The sequence below is a fragment of the Camarhynchus parvulus genome, chromosome 4A (genome assembly GCF_901933205.1).
Source record: "Camarhynchus parvulus chromosome 4A, STF_HiC, whole genome shotgun sequence".
Lineage (NCBI taxonomy): Eukaryota > Metazoa > Chordata > Aves > Passeriformes > Thraupidae > Camarhynchus > Camarhynchus parvulus.
In genome coordinates this window covers 9,933,605-9,955,908 of record NC_044600.1, presented here as the reverse complement: position 1 = coordinate 9,955,908, position 22,304 = coordinate 9,933,605, and the positions used below count along the sequence as shown (strand labels likewise).

The window sequence follows — 22,304 nt, the reverse complement described above, 5'->3', positions numbered from 1 at the left end:
CTTATTTCAAGAATTGTGCAAAGTAAAACCGACAAGTATACAGTACAAAGACAACAGATGCCAGAATTTTTTGAGTCCTGAAAGACAGAATATTATTAAATGCATCGAATCCAGAAAGTTGGAAAAGGTGGCCATGTGGTAGTTCCCTAGGGAGAAATCACTGCCTTTCCTTCTCTAATGAGTTCTAACCTTCATTCTTTTGCCTGATAAAATTCTCCCACATCTTTCTGCAGCGGAGTCAAGATATAGTTGTCTGCAGAGACCCTTTCAAGACACTTAGATTTTATTTTTGAAAACCCCGAGATCTCTAGTATTTTTTCACTTTTGTCGTGCCAGTAATGGAAGTTTTACCAGAAATGGAGCTCAGTAGTGTTACAATCCTGATATGCAATGATAATGGAGAATTAATGGCAATTGCAGAAGTCTTGATGATGAAAATTCCTTATGCTCACTGTTGCTAAGGGTTTTAAGGCATTAATAGTTGATATCATATGCAGGTAATAAAGTCCACTTCTGCTATTTGACTTGTGAAGATTTTCTAGTAGACAGCATTTGTTTCTTAGAAATGATTCAAGAGTGTAGATTAAAATATGGGAAAATCCCAGGCTCGTGTTAGTCTACCTAAATGAATATGGACTCCATTAGGAACTTTAGGCAAGTTTAGTGCTGTACTACGAGAGACTTTATTAAGCAGAATTAAAGAAGTATAAAACATGCACTTCTGTGAAAATAAGAGTGCTTTAAAGAAAGATATGCTGATGTCCCATTGTTCCTTTTTCCTCTGGTGTTCAAAACTGGGTAATTATTTTTTTGTAAAATTTCCTAGAATGAGGTGCAGTATGAGTGTTTAGAAAATATAGTTACTTGGGTCTTACAAGGACAAGTTTAGCTTTTAAAGTAAAAACATTAAGAAGAGGAAGTGCTGCCTTCATAAGCAGTCCTTACTGCTCCTGTGCAGAACACAGAGAGCTTACAGAGCTTTCCAGTCCATAAAGGGGCTATAAGAGATCAGAGGGACTTTTTACAAGGGCATGCAGTGATAGGAGCAATGGATTTAAACTGACAGAGAGCAGACTTACATCAGATATTGGGAAGAAATTCTTCCCTGTGAGGGTGGTGAGGCCCTGGCACAGGGCGCCCAGAGCAGCTGTGGCTGCCCCTGGATCCCTGGAAGTGTCCAAGGCCAGGCTGGACAGGGCTTGGAGCACCCTGGGAGAGTGGAAGGTGTCCCTGTCCACAGCAGGGGGCTTGAAACTAGATGATCTTTAAGGTTCCTTCCAGCCCAAACCATTCTATATTTCTAAGCATGCTTAAAAAATAATCACGGGGTGGTTTGTAATTGAGCAGTAGTATACCCACAGAACTTTTAAATAAACTGAATTAAACTCCCTGAACAGATGTTGCTGTTTCGTTCATTAAATAATGGATTGCCAGCTAATTCACACTCTACTGAGACACATCTTATAAGTTTAAAAAAAAAATCCAAACATACGAAGAAATAATAATTTCAGGAACTGAAAAAAATTAAAATATTTCAAGAGCACTACAGGTTAGATGCAAACCTTTTATGGTTCATTACATTTTAGTATACTCTCTCTGATATACTTCACCTAATAACAATACAGGCTATTGTAGCCTTGTCAGTAAATGATAAAACAGTTCAATTACCCTGTCCTTTATATGGATCCAAAAAGTATAGTGAAGTATATTTCAGAACTGTTAAGAAAATAGTTCTGCCAAGGCTTGGCTAATTTTCAAAACTAACTTTAAATTATGCACTAACTAGTTGATTAAGCTGTTTGTTTCATTTTTGCCAGTCTGTAAAGCAATTTAGCTACATGTTTATGATTGCAAAGGCATTTTAGCCTGACTCTTAAGGAAAATGAGTTTATGTTAGAAGAAATATTCAGGGGATAAAAATAACTCCTTCAAATTTCAAAGGAAAGAGAGAAAGTAGAACTCCTTCAAGCTAGCAGAATTTCAAGGCAAGATTTTCTTGTTTCCAGCTGCCATCTCCTCTGCAGTTTCTCTTGGTGTGAGTGCATGAAGTTTGCAAAGTGCCTCAGAGCAGAAGAGCTAATCAAATTAACACTTCCTGTGTTATTCTTGTAATTGAATAATGAAAGCAAAACCCCTCAAAATAAATACATATTTTAAAAATCAACAGGTAGAATGAAGTTTGAGTTTGTGAAGTGAATGGGGAATGTGCAAGTTGGAGTAAGAGAAATCACCAGAATGTTGTCTGGATCTTTTCAGGAAACTTCGCAGTTTTAGATGTGTTCTGCTGAAAGGAGAGGACTATTTTTAAAAAATTACTTCTCAGGGGAAAGAATTTATAAATTTTTTAAACAGTCTCTTTTGTCTGTAAAAAAAATGAGCTAAATGCAGATGAGAAAGCCAATGATGAAGATCAAGAGAACAATTTCTGGCTTGGTTACTCCTCAGGTGGAAATCTGATTTGAAGCAAATTGTTCAAAATGTGAAGTTTGAGCTGAAATAATGTTATATAGCTACATTTTTAGATGGATGGAAATTTCTATCACATCAGTGAAGACAATGAAAACAAGTCTGTCTTTGCCTATCATACATAAATGTTTTGATGTACAAGAATTAACAAATATGCACATTATTAGCAGCCATTAAAATAAAAGCAGCAGTTGTTACAGATAGCATTAGGTAAGCCAGTTCCTATATCAGTCTCTTACACTTTGGAAGTTTGTTGGCTTTAGACAAATTATCTTGCATAATATCCCCTTTTAGGTATTTAAATGATTTTGCAGTAAGTTATTTTACATAGTCTGCTGTTTATATTTAGAGTCCTGAAGCATCCTAAGTGTGCATATTGAGATTTAATGCTGCTTTATATCCCAAGCAATATTTTTTGTGTTCTAAAAATAATGAGCTATAGACTTAGTTTCAAGCAAAATAAAACCAACTCTGCCAAATAAGAAAGTCTGTAAAAACTAATTGGAAACTAGGGCTGATTCTCAGTCTAATGAGTTTGCAGTGCTTCACTGAAATGAGGGTCTGATGAAGACTTTTTAAATCACCAAAATAATCAGGCTCCAGTGTGAGATTTTCTGTGATGCCAGCAGCTAGATGAAAGGGTGACAAGTGTGATAATTAAAAAGGAATCCCCCCAGGAAATCTGATGTGTTGATGTATTGTGATAAATTGCACTGGGAGATTTAAGGTACCCTCTGAGCCAGGGAGACTTTATGGTTCAAAAGCAGAACCAATCTATTGCATGGAACAAACTAAACTCTGTCAGACAATTGTGTGCCATTGATGGGATAGGGACAGGATAGATAAAAAGGGAAGGGAACTAAAAGTTGTGTTGCCATATAGATTATACAGTTTTTTCCCCAAATACCTAGAGAAGCAGTCACCTTGGCTGCTTGACATTTACTGCACAGCTCTTGATGTACCTTGTAGAGTCTAACTGTATGTCCTGGCAAAAATTAGCATTTTTCTAACAGGACAGTGGTTCAACCACTGAAGTGGCTTGTCATGCAAATTATAGGTTGTTTAATAATCCTGCAGATTTTCTGTAGAGTGGATTTACAGTTGATACCTTAAGTAAGGAAGTGTAATTGATCAAATACATAAGGATGCTGGACATCAAATATGTGCAAAATCTGGGTAGCTTTCAATTCTAAAATAGCGGGATACAGGATTTACCTAGATTAATTATTATATGAAAGTGCTTTAGCAGATTATTTTGGAGCCCTGGACTGTTGACTCTGGTGATTTAATTTACTGAGGTCTCCAATTTTCTAATATGCTTAGAACTGCTTTTCTGGTGTATGCAAACGAATATTACAGCATAAACCTGAGTGCAACTGTAAGAATGCTGCCTTGATAAAAGATCAATGAAATTAAAAGGATTAAGCCTGGGCCAAATCTGTGGCAGCTTTGCTTACCACAGCATTGAAAAGCTTATGTGGAGCACTAAACAACCTTGTTTCTCCAGCTGGGGTAAATTGGGACTGTCACAGAGAAAAAGGTGCTTTTTTTTCCACAAGCCATTCCAGGAAAGGAGGGAATACACTTTCATCTTTTGCCTTGAAGACACATCATGTCATAATATAAAGAATGTTTTAAATGGATGACAGCAGCTCCTTGCAGGGAGTTTTTGCAGGTTCATCAGAGCTTTGCTCCAGCCGGATTTCTGCAAATTTAACTGGACATCTGCTAAGGTAAAAGGGAGTGTGAGGGTGAGTACAGAAATAGGATAAAGCCTCGTTAGACACTGAGGTGAAGTAGCTGGAGGAGTTTCAGGTTAACAAGTTCACAGATTACTTAATCTGGCAGCAATTTTTACCCCTAACTTCTTTATAAAGTGTTTGCTGTTGTCCATAGCTGTGTATCTGGCTGTAGTGAGATTCTTTGGAGACTGTGAAGAAGTATAGAAAACAAGGTTTTGTTGTTCCTTGAAAGTACCATTGCACTATGTTTGTGTCTTTGTGGTCCTTTGCAGGAGGGTTGAAGCTTGGTGGCTCAGGATGGCTCAGCCATGTGGCAGCATTTGTTAGCACAGGACAGGAGCCTGTGCAGGTACAACATCCCTTTGGGGTACTGGGGGGCCAGCCTGAGGGCCCCATAGGGCAGTGGCAGCACAGGGACAGGGCCTTGGGTACCCACCACAGGCTCAGTCTCTTTCTCAGCCGGCTCCAGTGGCTGTGAGCTCCTGCCAGCTCATCTGCCTTAAAACCTTTTCTCTGGATGTCTGGATGATTAGTGCTTCAGAGACCTTTTCTCAGCTCCATTTAACAAATGCAGTAACAGACTCCAGAAATGTGTTAACATTATTTTAGGGAAGATGTTTGTTAGGGGGGTAGGACTTATTCAGTCATTTTCTCTCTCAAATTGAAGTGCAAGACTAATTTTTATGCTGTCTATTTCTTTCATAGATGTTTTAAATGAGAATTATACCTTGTGAAATCAGTTGGTATCTGTGATGCCATTCAGTGTTAATTTATATGTTCTTCACCTTCATCCCAAAAAAATCCTGACAAATTAAGTGAATGTTACACCACCTTCTTTTTTTTTTTCTTTTTTGGTTGTTTTTTGGGGTTTTTTGTTGTTTGTTTGGCTGCTGTTGAATTACACTGCTGTAGGGTGTGTCTGTATCTGATTGTTTGTGTTTCAATAGACTGTTTTATTTTAATTATTTCAAATATTGCAGCAACATTTACAGGAAACAGGGTAAAGAAAGTGATAAAGTACAATTATTTATTCCCAATAATAATGTACCACAGGATCACAGAATGGTTTGGGTTGGAAGGCACCAGTTTAACCCCGTGTTGTGAGCAGGGATGCCTTCCACTAGACCAGGTTGCACCAAGCCCTGTCCGGCTTGGCCTGGAACTCTTACAGGTGTGTGTCAGCCAAAACTTCTCTGGGCAACCTGTTCCAGTGCCTCACCACTCTTACAACAAAGATTTATTTCCTAATACTTCATGTAAATCTGCCCTCCTTCAGTTTAAGACTTCAGTCTCCCCGTTCCCTTTTTTAATTCAGATGAACCATCCCTAACCCTAGGCTGATTTACCTACCTAGGGTTAGGGTTAGGCCTAGGGTTAGGGTTTTTAAAGCAGAAAGCCCCGAGCTCCAGGCGCACTGCAGCTGCAAAAGGCAAAACCACATCTAAAGACAGTCTTAATCTTTGTAAAATAATAACCCTCCGTGTGTTTGGTTGTCTTTTCCTTGCTGTTCCAGACATGCCTGGTAGCCCTCACAACCAGTTCACCTTCAGGCCGCTGCCGCCGCCGCCTCCGCCGCCTCACGCGTGCACGTGCACCAGGAAGCCGCCTCCCTCGGCCGACTCGCTGCAGAGGAGATCCATGACCACCCGCAGCCAGCCCAGCCCCGCTGCCCCCACGCCCCCCACCAGCACACAGGATTCAGTGCACCTTCATAACAGCTGGGTCTTGAACAGCAACATCCCGCTGGAAACCAGGTATGGACCGCGGCTGTGCGCAGGGGGGAAAAGAAACAAGATGGGGAGGAGGCCTGACATGGACACAAGCTGGTGGTGTCCTTCAGGACACGTCAATGTGTTTTACTCTGAAACCATCTCAAGTAGCCACGTGTGGTGGTTTTTGCTTGATTCATCTAGGTCAAAAATACTCAAAAAAGCACATTTAGGCAAAGTTTTCAAAGATAGCGGTTGCTTTAACATGTGTAGGTTACACTGGCATTTTATAGTTGTGTGCGGTCAGGATTTGTGCTTGTAGGTTTGTCTTGCCCTCCCACATTCTCCCAGGACCATTTTGTAACCAGCAAATAGAAGTTTGGTTTAATCCGTGAACTTTGGCACTTCTGGAGTCACACTGAGTCAGGAATGGTTGGGGTTTGAAGGGACATTTGAGATAATTTAGTCAGGCTGTAACTTTTCGGTGGATCAGAAAAGACCAAAAACAATACTAAAATTATCTTTTCCTCAATATGTATTTAATACTTCATTGCATATATAGCCAAATATCATTTTATAATCATTTGGCAATGGAGAAACAATACCGAGATAGACTTTGGGCATGGCAAGATTTTCCTCTGGGTGCTGGAAAGGGAGGGTTCAAATTCAGGGATCACTCACAGTTTACACAAATAATGTACTCTGAAAAACAATTGAGGGCAAACACATTCTGTATTCAGGCAACTTACTTTTCAGTACCCAAACTCTGCACAATCTCCTCTGACTTTTTGGCTATAATAAGCTTTTTGTTTCACCTGTTTTTGATAAGTATTAGCTAATTTGATTGCTTTCAACCATAGCTGTGTTTGCTGACTTGATTTTTAAAACAAGATCTTAATTTTCAGTCTTCTTCCTCTTCATTGTCAAGAGAGCACCAGAAGGTTTTAACTATGATTTTCTTTGGGTTTTGCCATTCTAAAGCACATAAAAGGCAAGAGTTTGTGAAAGTTGTGTCTGATGAAACAGATAAATTTCTGACATACACCTAATTGGATCCAGAAAATATAAAGTATTATGCACAGAAATGTTTGGGGGATTTTTAACGTATGTCTGATTTTTACATATGTCTGAGACCCAGTTAGCACAATTAATCACTGAAACCTAGATTTTGTTCTTTTATAACGAGGTTGGTTTTATTTTATTACAAAAATTAATCTTAATATATGTATTTAAACACTTGACTGCTGCTCATCAGAAGTGTCAAGTTTTAGTTCTGCTATTCATTTGGGGTTGAAGAACATGCCAATTCATTCTGAAATAAAACTTTCCTTATTTGTCTAAGGACAAATCTCAAAAAGAATCAAGGAGGATGGAAACTTTTTTGCAAAAGTGAACATAAACAACACTTTAGTTCAGCTGGTCCGTCTGGAGCTAGAAGCTTCGGCTTACAGTCTTTTTAAAGATAAATTTCTCTGTTTCTGGTGTAACAAGCTTATCTATCTATCTCTCTATACTTCATTCTGCAAGAAAGGTGATCTCTGGGTGTTCTGTCCCATTAACTTTTGGTTCTCTTGAATTAAAAGTCAAGTAGATCTTTTTAAGGCTCCGCATCCCCGTTCATGGCATTTCCATCAGACGTCATTGGGGACATTACTTTGCAATTTATTTTTCTTTCGAGTTTGGTTTAAATTTTCTGGTTTCTTACTATTTTTTGCAAATTTGAAGCTTCTCTTAAAGGACAAATACAGAGATATGTAGCTATATCTGTGATTATATAAAGGGCTGTGCAGTGAAGTAGGAATTCAGACTGGAAACCATCCTTTGGGCTACATGTTAGTCATTCACAGAGCCTATGAATTTTCCATGTTCTGACCCTTCAGTGGTTGTTTCAGCTGATTTCACGCCCCCACTGGTCACTCCAGAAGCCTCTCACGAAGCTGGCTGGAAAGGCTGGGTAATCCATAAGGAAAATCTGTGAGTGTGTTTGCCAGGATATATCTGCAGTTTGTGTGCAGACAAGTGCTATAGCAGGGGAATGCTGTAATAAGAGACATTTGTGATCACCACTTCCCAGAAGTCTACAGTGCACAGCACAGCCTTAGAGAAAATGAAGGGCTTGCAGCTTGTTTATCCTTCCTCTACCAGGGAATGATTCTGCTAGAATTGAACTGGTGCTTTGGCCTAAGATCTGGATTCCCTTGCTTTCCTTCTCTATTAATGTTTAGCTGCCCATTAAAAATAATCCTACAAAATAAAGAGAAACATTTCAATGATATGTTTTGTGCCAGATCTTTAATAATACCAAATTAGCTAATATCTACATACCTGATATAGCTAAGGAGATTTTTTTGTTGTTGTTAAATTTGGAACATTTGCAATCAAAAAGAAAACTTAGACAGTAATGTACCCTACTGTAACAAGTAGGCAAAAATCAGAATACACATGTTCAGCTTTTCTTCTGACTGTATCCCCTGGTAATCCATAAACAGAACATGTGTTTGATGTTATCTCTACTGCCATGGAATATTAGAGAATTTTCAGACAGGAAAAGATTTCCTAAATCTCATCATGTGACTGTAAAACCTATTCACTCTGGACAGACAGAAATGAAGCAGGTTTATGAGTCTGCTCATAATGTGTCATATTTATGTAAAAGAAAATTCTCTAGTTCTGAAAATGTTTGCAATACTCAGATTAAACATGTTCTCTTATATAATTAGGGTTTGAAACCCTAGGTTAGATGGCAAAGGGCTGCAGTAAAGACATATACTGTGGTACAGTATGTGTCCATATACATATATGTTGTACAGTAAAACCTAGTTGCATTTTTACGGAAAAGGGCAAATCAGAAATTTTGTTTTGTGCTTCATCTAGAGGTGTTACACGCACAAATCTGCAAAGCAGTTTTGTCAAGACCTAACTTACTAATGCAACTGTTTAATGATGACAGTGACTTGGAAAGATGAAATTACTTGTTCAAGTTCACACTAAAAGCTAAAATTAAAGTCTGTCTGTGTGTTGTTGCCAAGGCCAGTTCCCTAACTCTGGCAGTTATTCTGATTATAAGCAACCCAAATGAAAATAAGAATTAAGAACAGCTTTAGAACTCCAGAGGACATGTTATGGAACACCTGCTGCTGAGGGAATTGGAGAAGAGCTGTACCTGTAGGAGGTGTAGCAGCTCAAACTGGTGGCTGTGCTGCAACCTTAAACACTGTAATGTGCCCAGAGATGCAAATGCAATCTCCATCTATGCGTGTGCACACAGTTTGGGAAAAATAAACATAGCCATTATTAAAATTACTTATGAACATGCAGTAATTTCATTGTCACACAAAGAAATAATTTTTATGTATTGCCAGAAAATGACTGCAAGGATCTCTCACACCACATAAAAACACAGGAAACATTGGTTCTCTTTTTTTAGGATAATGTTACTGGGCTCTCACAAAAATTGATTTTTTCCCTCTTCACCAGAATAAAGTACTTGCAACCTATTGCCTATTCCCTTCCTTTCCACTAAAATAATTGTTTTATCAGGCTTCATGGATACTTTGCTCTAATGCTTCAAATCTTGTGATTTACAGTGTAATACATTGTCATTATCTCTGACAGCCCCATCTGAACACAGCTTACTACATTTTATGGAGTAAGTATTAAACCCTGATAACTCAAAGGAATGTTTTTCATTTTCTCCATGCCCTTCTAGTTAACTCAGTATTTGTTTCCGTATCTTGCTTTCTTACTTTGTTTATTTTTTTCCTGCTGTTTGCTATTTATTTTCCCGCCTCAGTGAAATCCCCAAAGAAGTAAAATCTAGATGTTAAGTAGGGATTTTTACCTGACATTTTTCTTATCCTCCTTATAGTCTGTTACTGATCCGTCATGGATAAACCATTGCTCACACTTATTTTAAGTTTTGACATAGATTGCGAAAGCATTAGAATTTTTAAGTTTTATGCCTAAATCTCAAAATTTAGCTAATTTTGATTTTGTTTCAAAGTGCAGTTTTTAGTCCTGTTTTGTCTGTCAGTATTTAAGATATTTGCTTGTTCCTTCCTTTTTTAAATCAGATTTCTTCCTAGTTTCTCTTGCCCATTTAGCAATGTTGGCAGTAAGGTTAATGCTGTGCTGAATGGGCTGAAATCTCCCTTCACTGCACTGGCAATGAGCCAAGTCTTGTGGAAAAAGACAGCTTAATTTAAGCAATCTTATCACCATGGTAATAGCTGCTCTAAGGGGACAGTGAGGTACCAGACCATAAACCTGAGATTCAATTATCATTAATTTATATAAAACTTTGAAGTAGTAGAACAATAAGAGGAGTATTTGGGGTTCAAGGCAGTTATTATTTTTAGTTAAAATTCAGCAATATTTCAGAGCCAAAAAGTTTGATTATGTCTCTAAACACTTGAAAACTTTGAGAGTTTTGGAGTTCAAGAAGTGCATTTGAATCATCACATACATGGAATCTTTCTTTTCTGTCTTACATAGTTATAGGTGTACAGGTATGATTAGCTCTATTTTTTTTCCTGGAAATAACTTGGTTATATTTCTGTTTGGTGTAATTCTATACTATGATTTATCTTTTTAAATCAACCTCATAATTACTTTTTTCTCTTCAGGAAGTACATTGATAGCCTTTCAAATCACAGACACCTGTATATAGTCCCTTTCTGTGTAAGCTGGAGTAATTTTAAAAGGAAAAATAATTAAATAAAACTGCATCTAGAAATTCACACTCAGTTCAGTGTGGGCTCTTGGAAGGTTTGATCTTTTTTCTTGGTCTTGGCATTTGAACATCTTGTGGATCTCATGAATCTTGCCTCCGGTGCAGAGACTCAGAAAAGACTTTTTTGTGCCTTGAGTTTTTTCCCAGTTCAAAGTTGCCACAACAAACAGAGCAGCTTTTACAGCTCTCGAGGCAGACAGGTGTTAATGATCATAAGCCACCAAACAGGAGACACTTTCTACTTGAGCAATGCAGTTCACTGGGAACTTGTTTGCCACTGGAGCCTGCTCCTCTGTTAAATGACCAGATTTGGGGCTATTCCAAGGACAGATGCAGGAGAGGGCTTTCCTTTATGATCCTTTCGTCAAATTATGGTGGTCAATATTTGCTATTATGATATTTCTCTTGTATTTTCTCATTTTCTATCTAATTAAACAATAAATCAACACATATAGAGGCTGACCATGTTAAAAACAGACACACAGCAAGGGTTTTAAATTCATTCTGAGTCCCATGTGTTTTCATGCACAGCAGCAAAGATCTGAAAATATTTGTCTTCTGAATTCCAAAAGATAAATTGAAGACTGTCAATATGACCATGAACTGAAAATAAAAGTTGTAAATATGACCTTAAATTTAATAATGGGAGAAGGAAGCTGTCTTTTCTGGAAATAAAAATATAAACATTTGTCAGCTACAATGAAGTACAACTTTCATGTCAGCAGCAATGGCACTTGAGGGTCCTGCCCTGAGTAGTTTGAGATCAGATCCAGTCACTAAGGACAGTAGGGCAATTTAAATTGTTCATGCACTCCATTGTATTTTCTGTTTGTGAGAAGCTCTGGTGTGGGCTTCCCTGGAATAGTGGGATATATTTGTGTAAGGGTTTTTTATGGAGGCTAAATACAGTAACTTGAACAATCACACTGCAGATACTCCTTGCTCATTATTTTGAATAATGTGATGGTATATAAAGTTATAGCTAAATGTAAAGCTATGCTGTGATTTTATGGCCACCAATGAGCAAGCAGCCTTTTAGCTTTCCATGAAATAGTGTTTCCTTTTACAAAACCAGAAATAGACTGAATGTAAATTTTGAAAGAGAACAATAAATACAGGTTAATACAAAGGGTCTAGGTTGTGAGAAGTGGTCAAAGACATGAAAAGAATTTTACCTCTTCATTTCCAAAAAATCAAATCTGTATGTGTAATGTTACTATTTTCTGGCTAGTTATTTCTAGGTAAGCTGGTTTCAGACTAAATTGTGTTTATGCATTCAATGTGATACATCTCTTGTCAGGTAAACTTTGTCTTTTTTGTCACAGTAACTGTGCAGCTTGGATTAGACCATATGCATGTGAGTGTAGGTGCTTGGAAGTAGACTGAAATGCTGGGAACAAAAGTCAGAATATGCATGAATATTCATAGCAGGAAATTGATGGCAAAGAGAACTGAGGGGCAACCATTTCAGTTGCTCATTCCTTTCTTTAAGTCATACTTCCAACCATAGAATATAGGCAATAAATTGCAATATTGGAAGGAATTTTTATCCTTCTTGATTCATGGTTTCGAAGTACTCTGCAAATATTATGTGCTTTATATGACTTACATAAATATTCTTGTAACTACTGTTTTTCATATTTTCCACAAAATAATCTTAAAATTTCTTGAGGAAAAAAAAATAGAGCTAGCCATGAGATTATTCCTTCCTTATATCACAAATTTCTGTGTCCGTTGGTTGTTTTACTCAGCTGCTGTTTGAGTTGGAGTACTACAGCAAATTTTAAGCCACAGAAAAGCACTTTTGAAGATTACTGAATTAATGTTGAGATGTCACCATGTATCACAGTAACAAAGCCCATACTGGTATATGCAAGAGTAATTTGTTTCCTCAGTGTGGTAATTTTCTTTTTTTTTTTTTTATTAAATAGCAAATGAAACCAGAAAGCAGTTGTATTTTGGACAACAGTTCCATTATAGAAGCTGTTCTTGATTGATTTTGGCACCATCCTATATTTATATAATTATTATGCCAGATTTCTGCCAGACTTGAAAGTTTAGTCACCTGGTTAGCAGGCCTAGCTTGCCTACAGCAGTAGCAGACAAGTGAGCCAGAATCACATCACTTGTTCAGTACTGGGGCAAAAAGAGAGGGACACAGGTTCCTTTTACATCCTTTCACATCCAGGGTCACACTGCTCAGTTTTCAGATGCCATGTAATGAAAACATGAGGGAATAAAGGGAAGCAATTCTATGGGAATGATTCAAAATGCAAGTCCGGCTCAAAGAGGGAATTTTAACAAAGTAGTTCTGTTCCCAAAGACAAATCTCTGGATGGAAATCATGGAGAAATACAATTATAAAATCCATGGAAATAATGGAAAAATACAGTTATAAAATAGATAAGTAGTTTTCATGGCAATTTCAGTCTTCACCCATGACCATTTTGTTCCCATAGTTCTTGTACACAAAAAGGTGAAACAAAGGCTATAAAATTATAGATCAGGTCTATCTATAATTAAAAGTCATGTGTTATATTCAGATACAGTTTTCCTGGGTTGTTTTTCAAGATGAGGGTATAGTGTGTATATCTTTGTGATCAAGTGGGTGTCTTGGTTTATCTTGGTTTATATATATATATATATGTATATATATATATGTATATATATATATAAAATAGTTGCCTTGGTTTTATACTGTATAGTTTGTTGAGAGCCATATGGGAGATTTATAAAAAAATATATTCTGATTATTATGTAAGTTTAGAAGTGTCCTCTTCTTTCCCTTCCTACTTTGAGTACAGAATAGAATGGATAGAAAACCAGGAGAAAGGGAATTTCTGCTTTTTACTACTGTCACAGGAAATACTAAGTGACTTAAAATGGGCTGGTACCAATGTCTTCTTGTCAGTGTTTGCCAAAGTAAATGGGAAACTGTATCAGTTCCAAATCCCTTTTGGCTACTATCTCTATATATTTTCTGGCTATGCCAAAAAAACAGAATCTTTTTTCTGTTTCATCTGCTATGCTTCTTAAAAATTTCCTTTTCACTTCTGTTAACATCTGAAGGAATTACTTCAATTAAATACCAGTATAGATATACAATTACATACATTATATGCGGCTATAAAATGTAGTTGAAAATAAATTGATCAACTTTAATGATTGAACTGAAGTCTTCTTAGTTTTTCTATCACATAGATTTGCAGCAATTTGTAATGCTTCAGGTAACTACTTCTTGAATGTGAAACATATACAGGTGCAAATGTATTCCTGCTTGGTTCATCCAGGAGAAATTCAGACTAATTCTTTGGCCAAGGTATAGCAGGATTTTGTTTCTAACTTAGCTGTTGGCTCCCTTTCAAGTCTGCTGCTGTTCTTCATTTTTTCTTCTTACAAACTCATGATTTTTAATGGAAATGGAAGGAAAGCATAAATGAACAAATGAAGGTAAAGGAACAAATGAAGGTCTGGGCCTACAGATGCTTGGCACAGAGTTAATGCATAAAAAGTTACAGAAGTGATACCAAGCCCTTGACAAAGTTGAGGGAGATTTCTACAGTATCAGGATATAAAAATATTTTCCCAGAATTTAATTACAGAATTTTGTGTGGGGTTAATCTGCTTTCTGGTAATGGTATTATGTTATTGCCACATGAATTCAGCTGGGATGTTGCTTCAAGCTTTTATAAGACTTAAATTGCTGTTCCAGATAAGGAGCCAAAAGTACATAAAGAAATATCCTGATGGAGAGGCGTGTAAAGAAATGAACTCTTCTCCAACCTTCTCCTAGCTAAGAATTCCAACTGCCTCTTCTATATGTGAAGTTATTTCGGGGCCTTTAGTATTTATGTGTTGGAGTTATCAGTGTAATAATATTAAGTGACTTTCATTTCACCAACAAATGCCTTACAGATTATGTCCTATATTTCTTTTTTTAAGAGAATATTATTATCTTCTCTATGGATGTTTTTGATGTGTTTGTGAACATTTAGTTTTTCTCCACTTGGAAGGAGCGGTGTTATCAATCATCCTTATAAATGCTTTGATTTTTCTTGTGTTCTCAGTTTACAAAAAAAAAAATCCACCACAGGCCTTAGCTTTTGTCTTAGATCAAATATTAAAGCACACATCAGGCTGCAGTCAAATCTAAACTTTTGAACTGCAGGTTTTACTATTTTGCTCTTTAGAAAGAGAGCCTGATTGTATAGAATTGATAGCAACAGTTTAGCATGTCCTGACTCCTTTGGGAACTGTGGTGTGCTCAGACAGATGAGGAGTCATCTGAGTTTATGAGAACTTAGTCACAGTCTGGCTTTGGAAATTTGTCTTTCTGCCACCAGTGTTTTTCAGATTCTATAGAAATGTCTTTGGGTACTCAATATACGCTTCCAAAAATTGAAGTTGTAAACAATTGGGTTTTTTAAACATTTTCTCAGCATTATTTCACTAGTAGCTCAGTTTCAGTGTACCATTGCTTCAGAAACCCAGTTCTATTACAAATTAGAGCAATGTAAATTCTCCTCTGTGTGAATGGACTCATCTGTCGAGAAGAGAGTGATCTGGATCCAGGTTCTGTGCACTCTGCTGCTAATAGAAAAGTGCCTCTGCACACTAGCACTATGTTGTCAAGCCCTCGTTATAAATTCCTGTGCAAGAGTATGAAATTATTCCTGGCTATTGATTGCAGATTGTTAGAACTGTAATAATAACAATTTTCTGTTCAGCATTTCCTTCCCTTTACCTTGGATACCTTTGAGCTATGCACCATAAAGGACAATCAATACTGCCAATATCAGACCTTTTTGCTGAAATTTCCAAAAAATTTAAATGAGAAATTATCAAATAAGTAGGTTTTTATCATTATGTCTTGAACAAGTAAAGCATGCAAAGAACAATTGACTTTTTATATTTGTAGCATTTGTGCATATCTATGTGTGTGTATGTATATATGCATACATACTTCTCATATGTATATGCTTGTATCTAATAACATGTGTTATTTTATGTGGTGATTCTGCTTCTATTTCCTTGAATATCAGTAGGAATTTTGCCATGACTTTTTTTCCTACCGGAAGTCTCAATGACTGTGTATCTCATTAACTGCTGACTGCGAAAAAACTTCTCATACTTGCAGAAGCTTTCATGTGTGACAGCAAAGCATTGAATCCAAAATAACCAACTGTGCTCTCATGGCCTGTTAGAAAGGAAGCAGGTTTATGTAGTCCTGTAAACAGTTATATTACTTCATTTGAATTTATTATTTTACTGTATATGAGTTTATAATTTTTGAGCTAAAATGGAGGTAACATTACAATGTGGAGAGAAATGCCATCTTTCTAATGTGTGTATTTGCAGCTGTGGAGGTCAGTGGGAAGGAAAGCTAGAATATGTTGTCTGATGCACTGCCAGGGTGCTGTACTCAGTCAGGGTCAGATGTCCAGTTTTGTCTGAGTGCAGGTCATTTGGGTAATATTCATAAAGTAGAAGTAACTAAAACTCAAATTTCATTCTTGTGGTGTAGTCATAAGACTCCTGATACACAAGCCCTGTAAACTGCAAGGCAACATAACCTTTATTCTCATTTGCTTTCTTTTTTATGTAACTGAAGGGCTCTTTAAAAGATAAAACTGCTCTGTAATACCTTTCTATTTTCTATAATCTGGCATTTTGAAAACCGTAACCTTTCTTTTAAAATCTTGTAATAGAAATACATAATACCATACTCATTACACCATTTTAGCAATTACCATTTCAGGAACATGTATTTACAATATTCTTAAAGTCAAATGTCACAGTATAACAGTGTTTCATACTCTTGAGTGTTTGATCCTGCATACATCCAGCTGTGTGTTCGTCAAAGAAATTCTCCCAGCATGGATTGGCTGATCCATTTATGCATTCAAAAACTCTTCTTGTGCCTTGCTGAAGGCATAAAGACACATTTGTCTTTGGGAAGATTCTGGACCATGTCACTTGATTTCTCAGCTTGAGACAGAGGAACACCAAGATGCTCTAAACTCCTTTGGGTGCATGATATGGCATGAGTTTTAGAGGTGCACCTGTCAGAAAAGAGGGCACTGAAGAACTGCTCCTTTAGATAAAACAAAGGCAAGAAAGACCAAAGAAAGCTTGTGTTTCTAAAAGAATATGTGGTTGGTATGGTCAGCCCTAAACTAGCCCTTTCTGCCACAATTTCTAAGCACATACCACAGTAAGTTATTGTTTCATATTAAATAACCTTTCTTAAATTCTCTTGGAGAGCCCTTGCCAGTCCTGAAAAAGCATTCTTCCTCCTATAAAAAACTACTCTATACTTCTGCACCAGAGACTGTTTTGCAAGGCACATTTTTTGTACCTTATTTTTTGTGCTAATGTAAGTCTTCACTGTTTTTTCTTGAAGGCAATCAGTCCTGTGAAGTATGCTGAAATAGGTCTCCAAATGAATTCTTTCTTAGTATGTTTGAGAATCACCACAGTAGGCAAAAGCATTTGAATAAAAACTACTCTCAAAATTGCTCAATTAAGAACAGTAAAGCAATTTTGCTCACCTATGTAGTAACTACAGTTCTTCAGAATGGATTATCCTTGTAAATCAGGTGACTAGTTACTTTTTTTTTTAATTTCCTATATTCCATGGTAAAAGATAGATGTTCACAGTGGCACTGGCTTTAGCATTTTGGGGGTTCTCCAGGTGAATCAAGTTAGGTGTGGATGGAGGGGATACTGCTGGCAGCAGTGCCCATGTCTCTGTCACACCTGTGTGAAGGCACAAGGGCTGATCGTCTTGGAGGATCCCAGTACTCTACTGAGAAACAACCTTCCCTCAGCATTACTCTGAAACATGGGGAAATTAGCTTAGAATTTATTTATGGTGTGTTGTTTCACTAAAACATTGCTGGACATCTTGTGGTATGGTTAAAAAACTTGCAGAGGGTATTCAAATATTTTCCTGTCTGATATTTTCTGTGGCTATATGAAGTATGTACTATACAGTGCTTATATAGTTCCTTTTGCTTTTTACATCACCAAGTGGTTTTACAACATCATTCTTTGTCTTTTCTTTGTAGGCATTTCCTGTTTAAACATGGATCTGGGTCTTCAGCTATCTTCAGCGCAGCCAGTCAGAACTATCCCCTAACATCCAATACTGTTTACTCTCCACCTCCTAGGCCTCTTCCTAGAAGTACCTTTTCCAGACCTGCCTTCACTTTTAACAAACCTTACAGGTGTTGCAACTGGAAGTGCACAGCTCTGAGTGCCACTGCTATCACAGTGACCCTGGCACTGTTGCTCACCTATGTCATCGGTAAGCGCTGCTCCTTTCTCTCCTAAATTATTCTTTCACCTCCTCTGCTCTGTCTTCTTGCTTGCTTTGCACGAATACAAATCATGTTTTACTGGTAATATTTGCCATTGGTGCTTTTTAAATCCTGGCAGACAAAACACTAGGTTGGCTAAAGGTTGAACATAGAATTCTCATTAGCTTTCTACTCTGTTAACCTTGATGCTGCCTAAGAGAGAAAGAAATATTATTCAAGATTACATGTTTATACTGGCAGAGGACTCCTGCTGATTTTAATTGCTGCGATATTTTCTTAAACGTTTGATTTCCATATTATGCCTTACAACATTGGTTCTCTTAAAGAATTATTTGGAAAGACTGGTAATGTTTAATTGTGTTTTGTCTTGCTACCCTTAGTTAATTTCTTCAGTCTCATCACCATTTAAATTGTACATGGTTTTCCTCCTAATTGTTATATCATGTGCTAGAATGACAACTAGCTCTAAAATAATTTTATACTGTGTTGTCTAAGATAGATTTTGTTATCCCTTTATTGAATTTATGTTTAAAAAATGGGTTACGTAGTACCAACTTTGCCATTTTGTTAGCAAAATACATTGGACAGGTTTATCAGAGTAGCTAGAAAGGGCTTCCTCAGGTTAGTTTGAGGTTTGTTTGGTTTGGTTTTTTTCTTTTGGAGGACAGGTGTGTATTGGAGGTTGCTTGAAGTCAGTGTGGTTACAAGGATACATAGGAGAGCAATTCTTTCTGGTTTCCTACATAACATTTAGCCTGAACTTTAATTATTGCACTGGGTTTTCAATCTGAATTGAAAATATTGAAGAACATTCTGTATGTAGAATTTAAGAATGTGGCTGTGGCTTCTGTAAACAAAGGGAAATCTAACTTGTTTTTGCTATCTCACACACTCTTAGACTGTTGTTTTAGATGGCAGTTCACAGGTGGCAGGAGCCCCAGAGTATTCCTGATACCTTGTAGCTCAAATGGGAATAATTCCAGGATTGCCTGAAAGAGTGCAGTTCATACTTGGTACAAGTTGACAGAAATACAAGTACAGATACCTCCAAACTGATAAATGGCCACTGATTTTCTATACTCTCTGAATAACTGTATCTATAGTGAAAATTATTAACATTTCAGTAATTTCTTGTTTCCCACTGAGGTTTTCTTCGGTCCCATAGTGACAAAGTTCTGATGATTGTCAGCAAGATGCTCATCAGGAGGGATTTTTTTCCTAACATCCTCACCTAATGCATATGGGAAAGCAGATTTGAGCATTTCTGGTGCATGATGATTTGAAAGCACCTGAGGATCTTGTAAGCTCCATTAATTGCAGATTTACATAACAGCTGGTGAGCATATGCCCTCGGTTAGGACAGGCTGTATCATTTTTGCAGCCTCATCTGTTTGCTGCACATTTTATCCCACCCACACCATTTAGATTTTATCTGGATTGAAGCACTGCTTCTTTCATCCCTGTTTAGATTTCAAGTCTGCCACTGAAATTTCTGTAACTTTCTGGGGATATGCTGCTATATGTCATCAGCCTGAGAAGGCTGGAAGCACTCTTTGTCACCATGAATTAAAGAGCTCTGTGTGACTCTCCTGTAGATGTGTCTGTTTGTCATATATGGGTAACACAAGGATGTAGCATGTTCTCTTTAGTTGAGCAGAAGCAGGTAAAATGGAAATGTCTTTGCATTATATAAATTATTACAATTTCTATTTATGTTTTCTGTGGAAAAAATATAAATTTTTGAACCAGGAGTTCTAATTCAGAAACATTTTCAGGATGCCATTATTTCCTCTTGTTTTTCCCAGGAATTTTTGAATTGCAGGTAGTCTTAGTTAGCTTATTCCAAGTGAATATTCCCTCTGCCCATTTCTGCTTGGTTAAATATTTAGATAAGTTTATGGTCTCTTTTTATGACTCAGATACCTTAGTTCTTTCCCTTTTGCTGGGTTTGAATCATAGCATATAAACTGTTCCCAGAGTTCACTGGCTCTGTAGGCTTGCATATTTACATATCTTTTCACATCAAAAATTTAAATGTGCATGTTTTAAATGAGTCGTTGAATACAGGAATTCAGACTGTATGTAACACTCTGAAGTTAAAATTCACTCCCCCAAGTGTTTTTCTCTTTGCTCACCATGATTCAGATCCCTCACTCCACCAGGTTTTCTTCAAGTCAGAGTTGTCTCTGAGCAATCACAACAGACATGAGCCTACATTGTAAAACAAAACTCATTTTAATTTTAGGACCAAATTTAACCTGTGATCAGCACAGCAGTTGTTATTGGAAAAATAATGGAGACTTCTAAAAGGCAAAATTGTTTTCATCATTGTATTTTTTGGCATAGCCTGCATTAACTTACCATGAACTACAATTTCAGGTCAAATGAGTGTTGATCAAAATTTAACATCAAGCTTTTTCTTCTCCTTATCTAAGAACTTAAATGTTCTTTTTCAAGTATTTTTCATTGCCATTTAATGCTTAAGCTATACATTACTTTTAAAACGATGCCCAAATCTCAGCCTCAAGTCAGAGCATCTCCAAAGTCTTAGAGACATGAAGCTTATTCCACGTCAAAATTTACAAGTGGCTCTTACATTTGTAATGAACTGAGACCTGTGCCAGAAGTGCACTAAGCTGATTTCTTTTCAATCAAAAGGTAAACTAGCAAAATTATTTTGTTCTTTTATTTTTTATCCTTTCCCTCTTATCAGTGAGACTCAATAGCAAAGCTTTTACATGAGAACATGTAAATCTTCTGTATTTTCTCTCCTTTGAACTACTACTCAGTTAAAAAAATATTCTTTCTCCATAAATCCTCTTTTGGCCTATAATTGCTGTGTTTACTATTTGACCTTTCTGAAATAAATTTGACTATTATATGGACAGTAAGGAAATTCTAGAACACTGTAGATGGTTGTGTAACAGCAGATTTATTGAAAATGTTTAGTTTATCAAGAAAACACTTATTTTCACTTCAACAGGAGTAATCTCTGTGAATAGGTTCTAAAGTTATAGTAGTTACTCCATGTATGTTTGGTCTTCAGACTGTTGGAGATGTAATTGTAAATTTGTTGAATTACTTTTTATGGAAAAAGTCCTACATATTTTTATTTTTCATTTTTCTGTTTTCCTATGAATTGAGAAATGTAAATCACATAAATCTGGGGCAAGGTTGTTGAATTTGCCCACAAGTGGGCAGTGAGGCAGGTGAGCAGTTGGGACACACCTCAGGGAGGTGATGTTGGTGCCTCTCACCAATGCATGGGGGGCTGCAGCAGCTCCACCAGCAGTTCCTGGTCTGCCCAAGAGTCTTGCTAAAAATTCTAGAGTAAATTAGGCAAATACAAGAGATAGAATAAGAAATACAGTATTTCTTTTGGTTTTTTGCAACACCATGTCATTGCCTTTAAGCCCAATAGAAAGGGTGCTGTGTCTGCTCATTTAGTAGTTATTTTTAGCCCATTAGTGAATAGGATTTTTCTTCCATGATACTTTACCATTTTATCAGCAGCTGATTTTGGACTTGCAAATCACTGGTCCTATTGATCAAAGGTGCAGAGCTCCTACTGCTCCTATTGATTTCAGCAGGTGATGCAAATGTTCAGTGCCTCTGAAAATTGCATCTCATGTTCTTGGATCGCAGACTATGAAATGACTATTTTATATACAAATGAATTCTCAAGTATGAATATGAAGTCGTCCCTATCCTTCATGATATTATCACTATTTATGAGTAGGCACCGGAGGTGGGTGTTGGGTCTTAAATTATATTCACATGAAGGGTAAGGAAATTAAAGCCTCTGTGCTGCCTGACACTGTGACCTGTCATTTCTCACTCCATGTACAAGGGAGAGGAGTGATGGTTTCAACATTGGGAAAGGCCAGACCAAATTTTAAGGACATATGTATCTCAGTGCATGAATTTATAACATTGGTTGCATCTCTTTAGACAATGTATAACAGTAACAAAAAAGGAATTATGCAGAGAGGGATCAAGGGGAAAATATACTGCTATACACTGAAGAATATAATGGTATAGTAAACAGTGCTAGGCATTTCAGGGTTATGCAAACGTTGAGATACAGATGCATAACCCTGAAATGCCATTGAACTCCTTACTGGGGGAGCTCTCACTGAGACAGATTCATCAGGGTGTCTCAGCTGGGAATTGTGGTGTCTGCTCTCCTGGATTACTGAGGAGCTTGATACTGTCACAAATCTCTAAGTATTCATAGCAGAAACATTTACTGTTGCCCCAGACCAGGTTTTGTTTGTTCCTAAGGATAAAATATGACTCGGTAATGAAAAATGAAACCATCATTTCACCTCCT

The 22,304-nt window shown here is 37.0% G+C and overlaps 1 protein-coding gene across 6 annotated transcripts in view; it reads left to right on the top strand.

Annotated features, from left to right (window-relative positions):
• The window catches only part of TENM1 (teneurin transmembrane protein 1), a 469,105-nt gene that overhangs the window by 308,441 nt on the left and 138,360 nt on the right, over positions 1–22,304 (top strand). For all 6 annotated transcript variants that reach the window (XM_030967968.1, XM_030967972.1, XM_030967969.1 and 3 more), the window contains 2 exons: positions 5,722–5,962; positions 17,720–17,958. In XM_030967968.1, the coding sequence (XP_030823828.1) occupies positions 5,722–5,962; positions 17,720–17,958 (480 nt within the window). The remainder of the gene's footprint in view (positions 1–5,721; positions 5,963–17,719; positions 17,959–22,304) is intronic.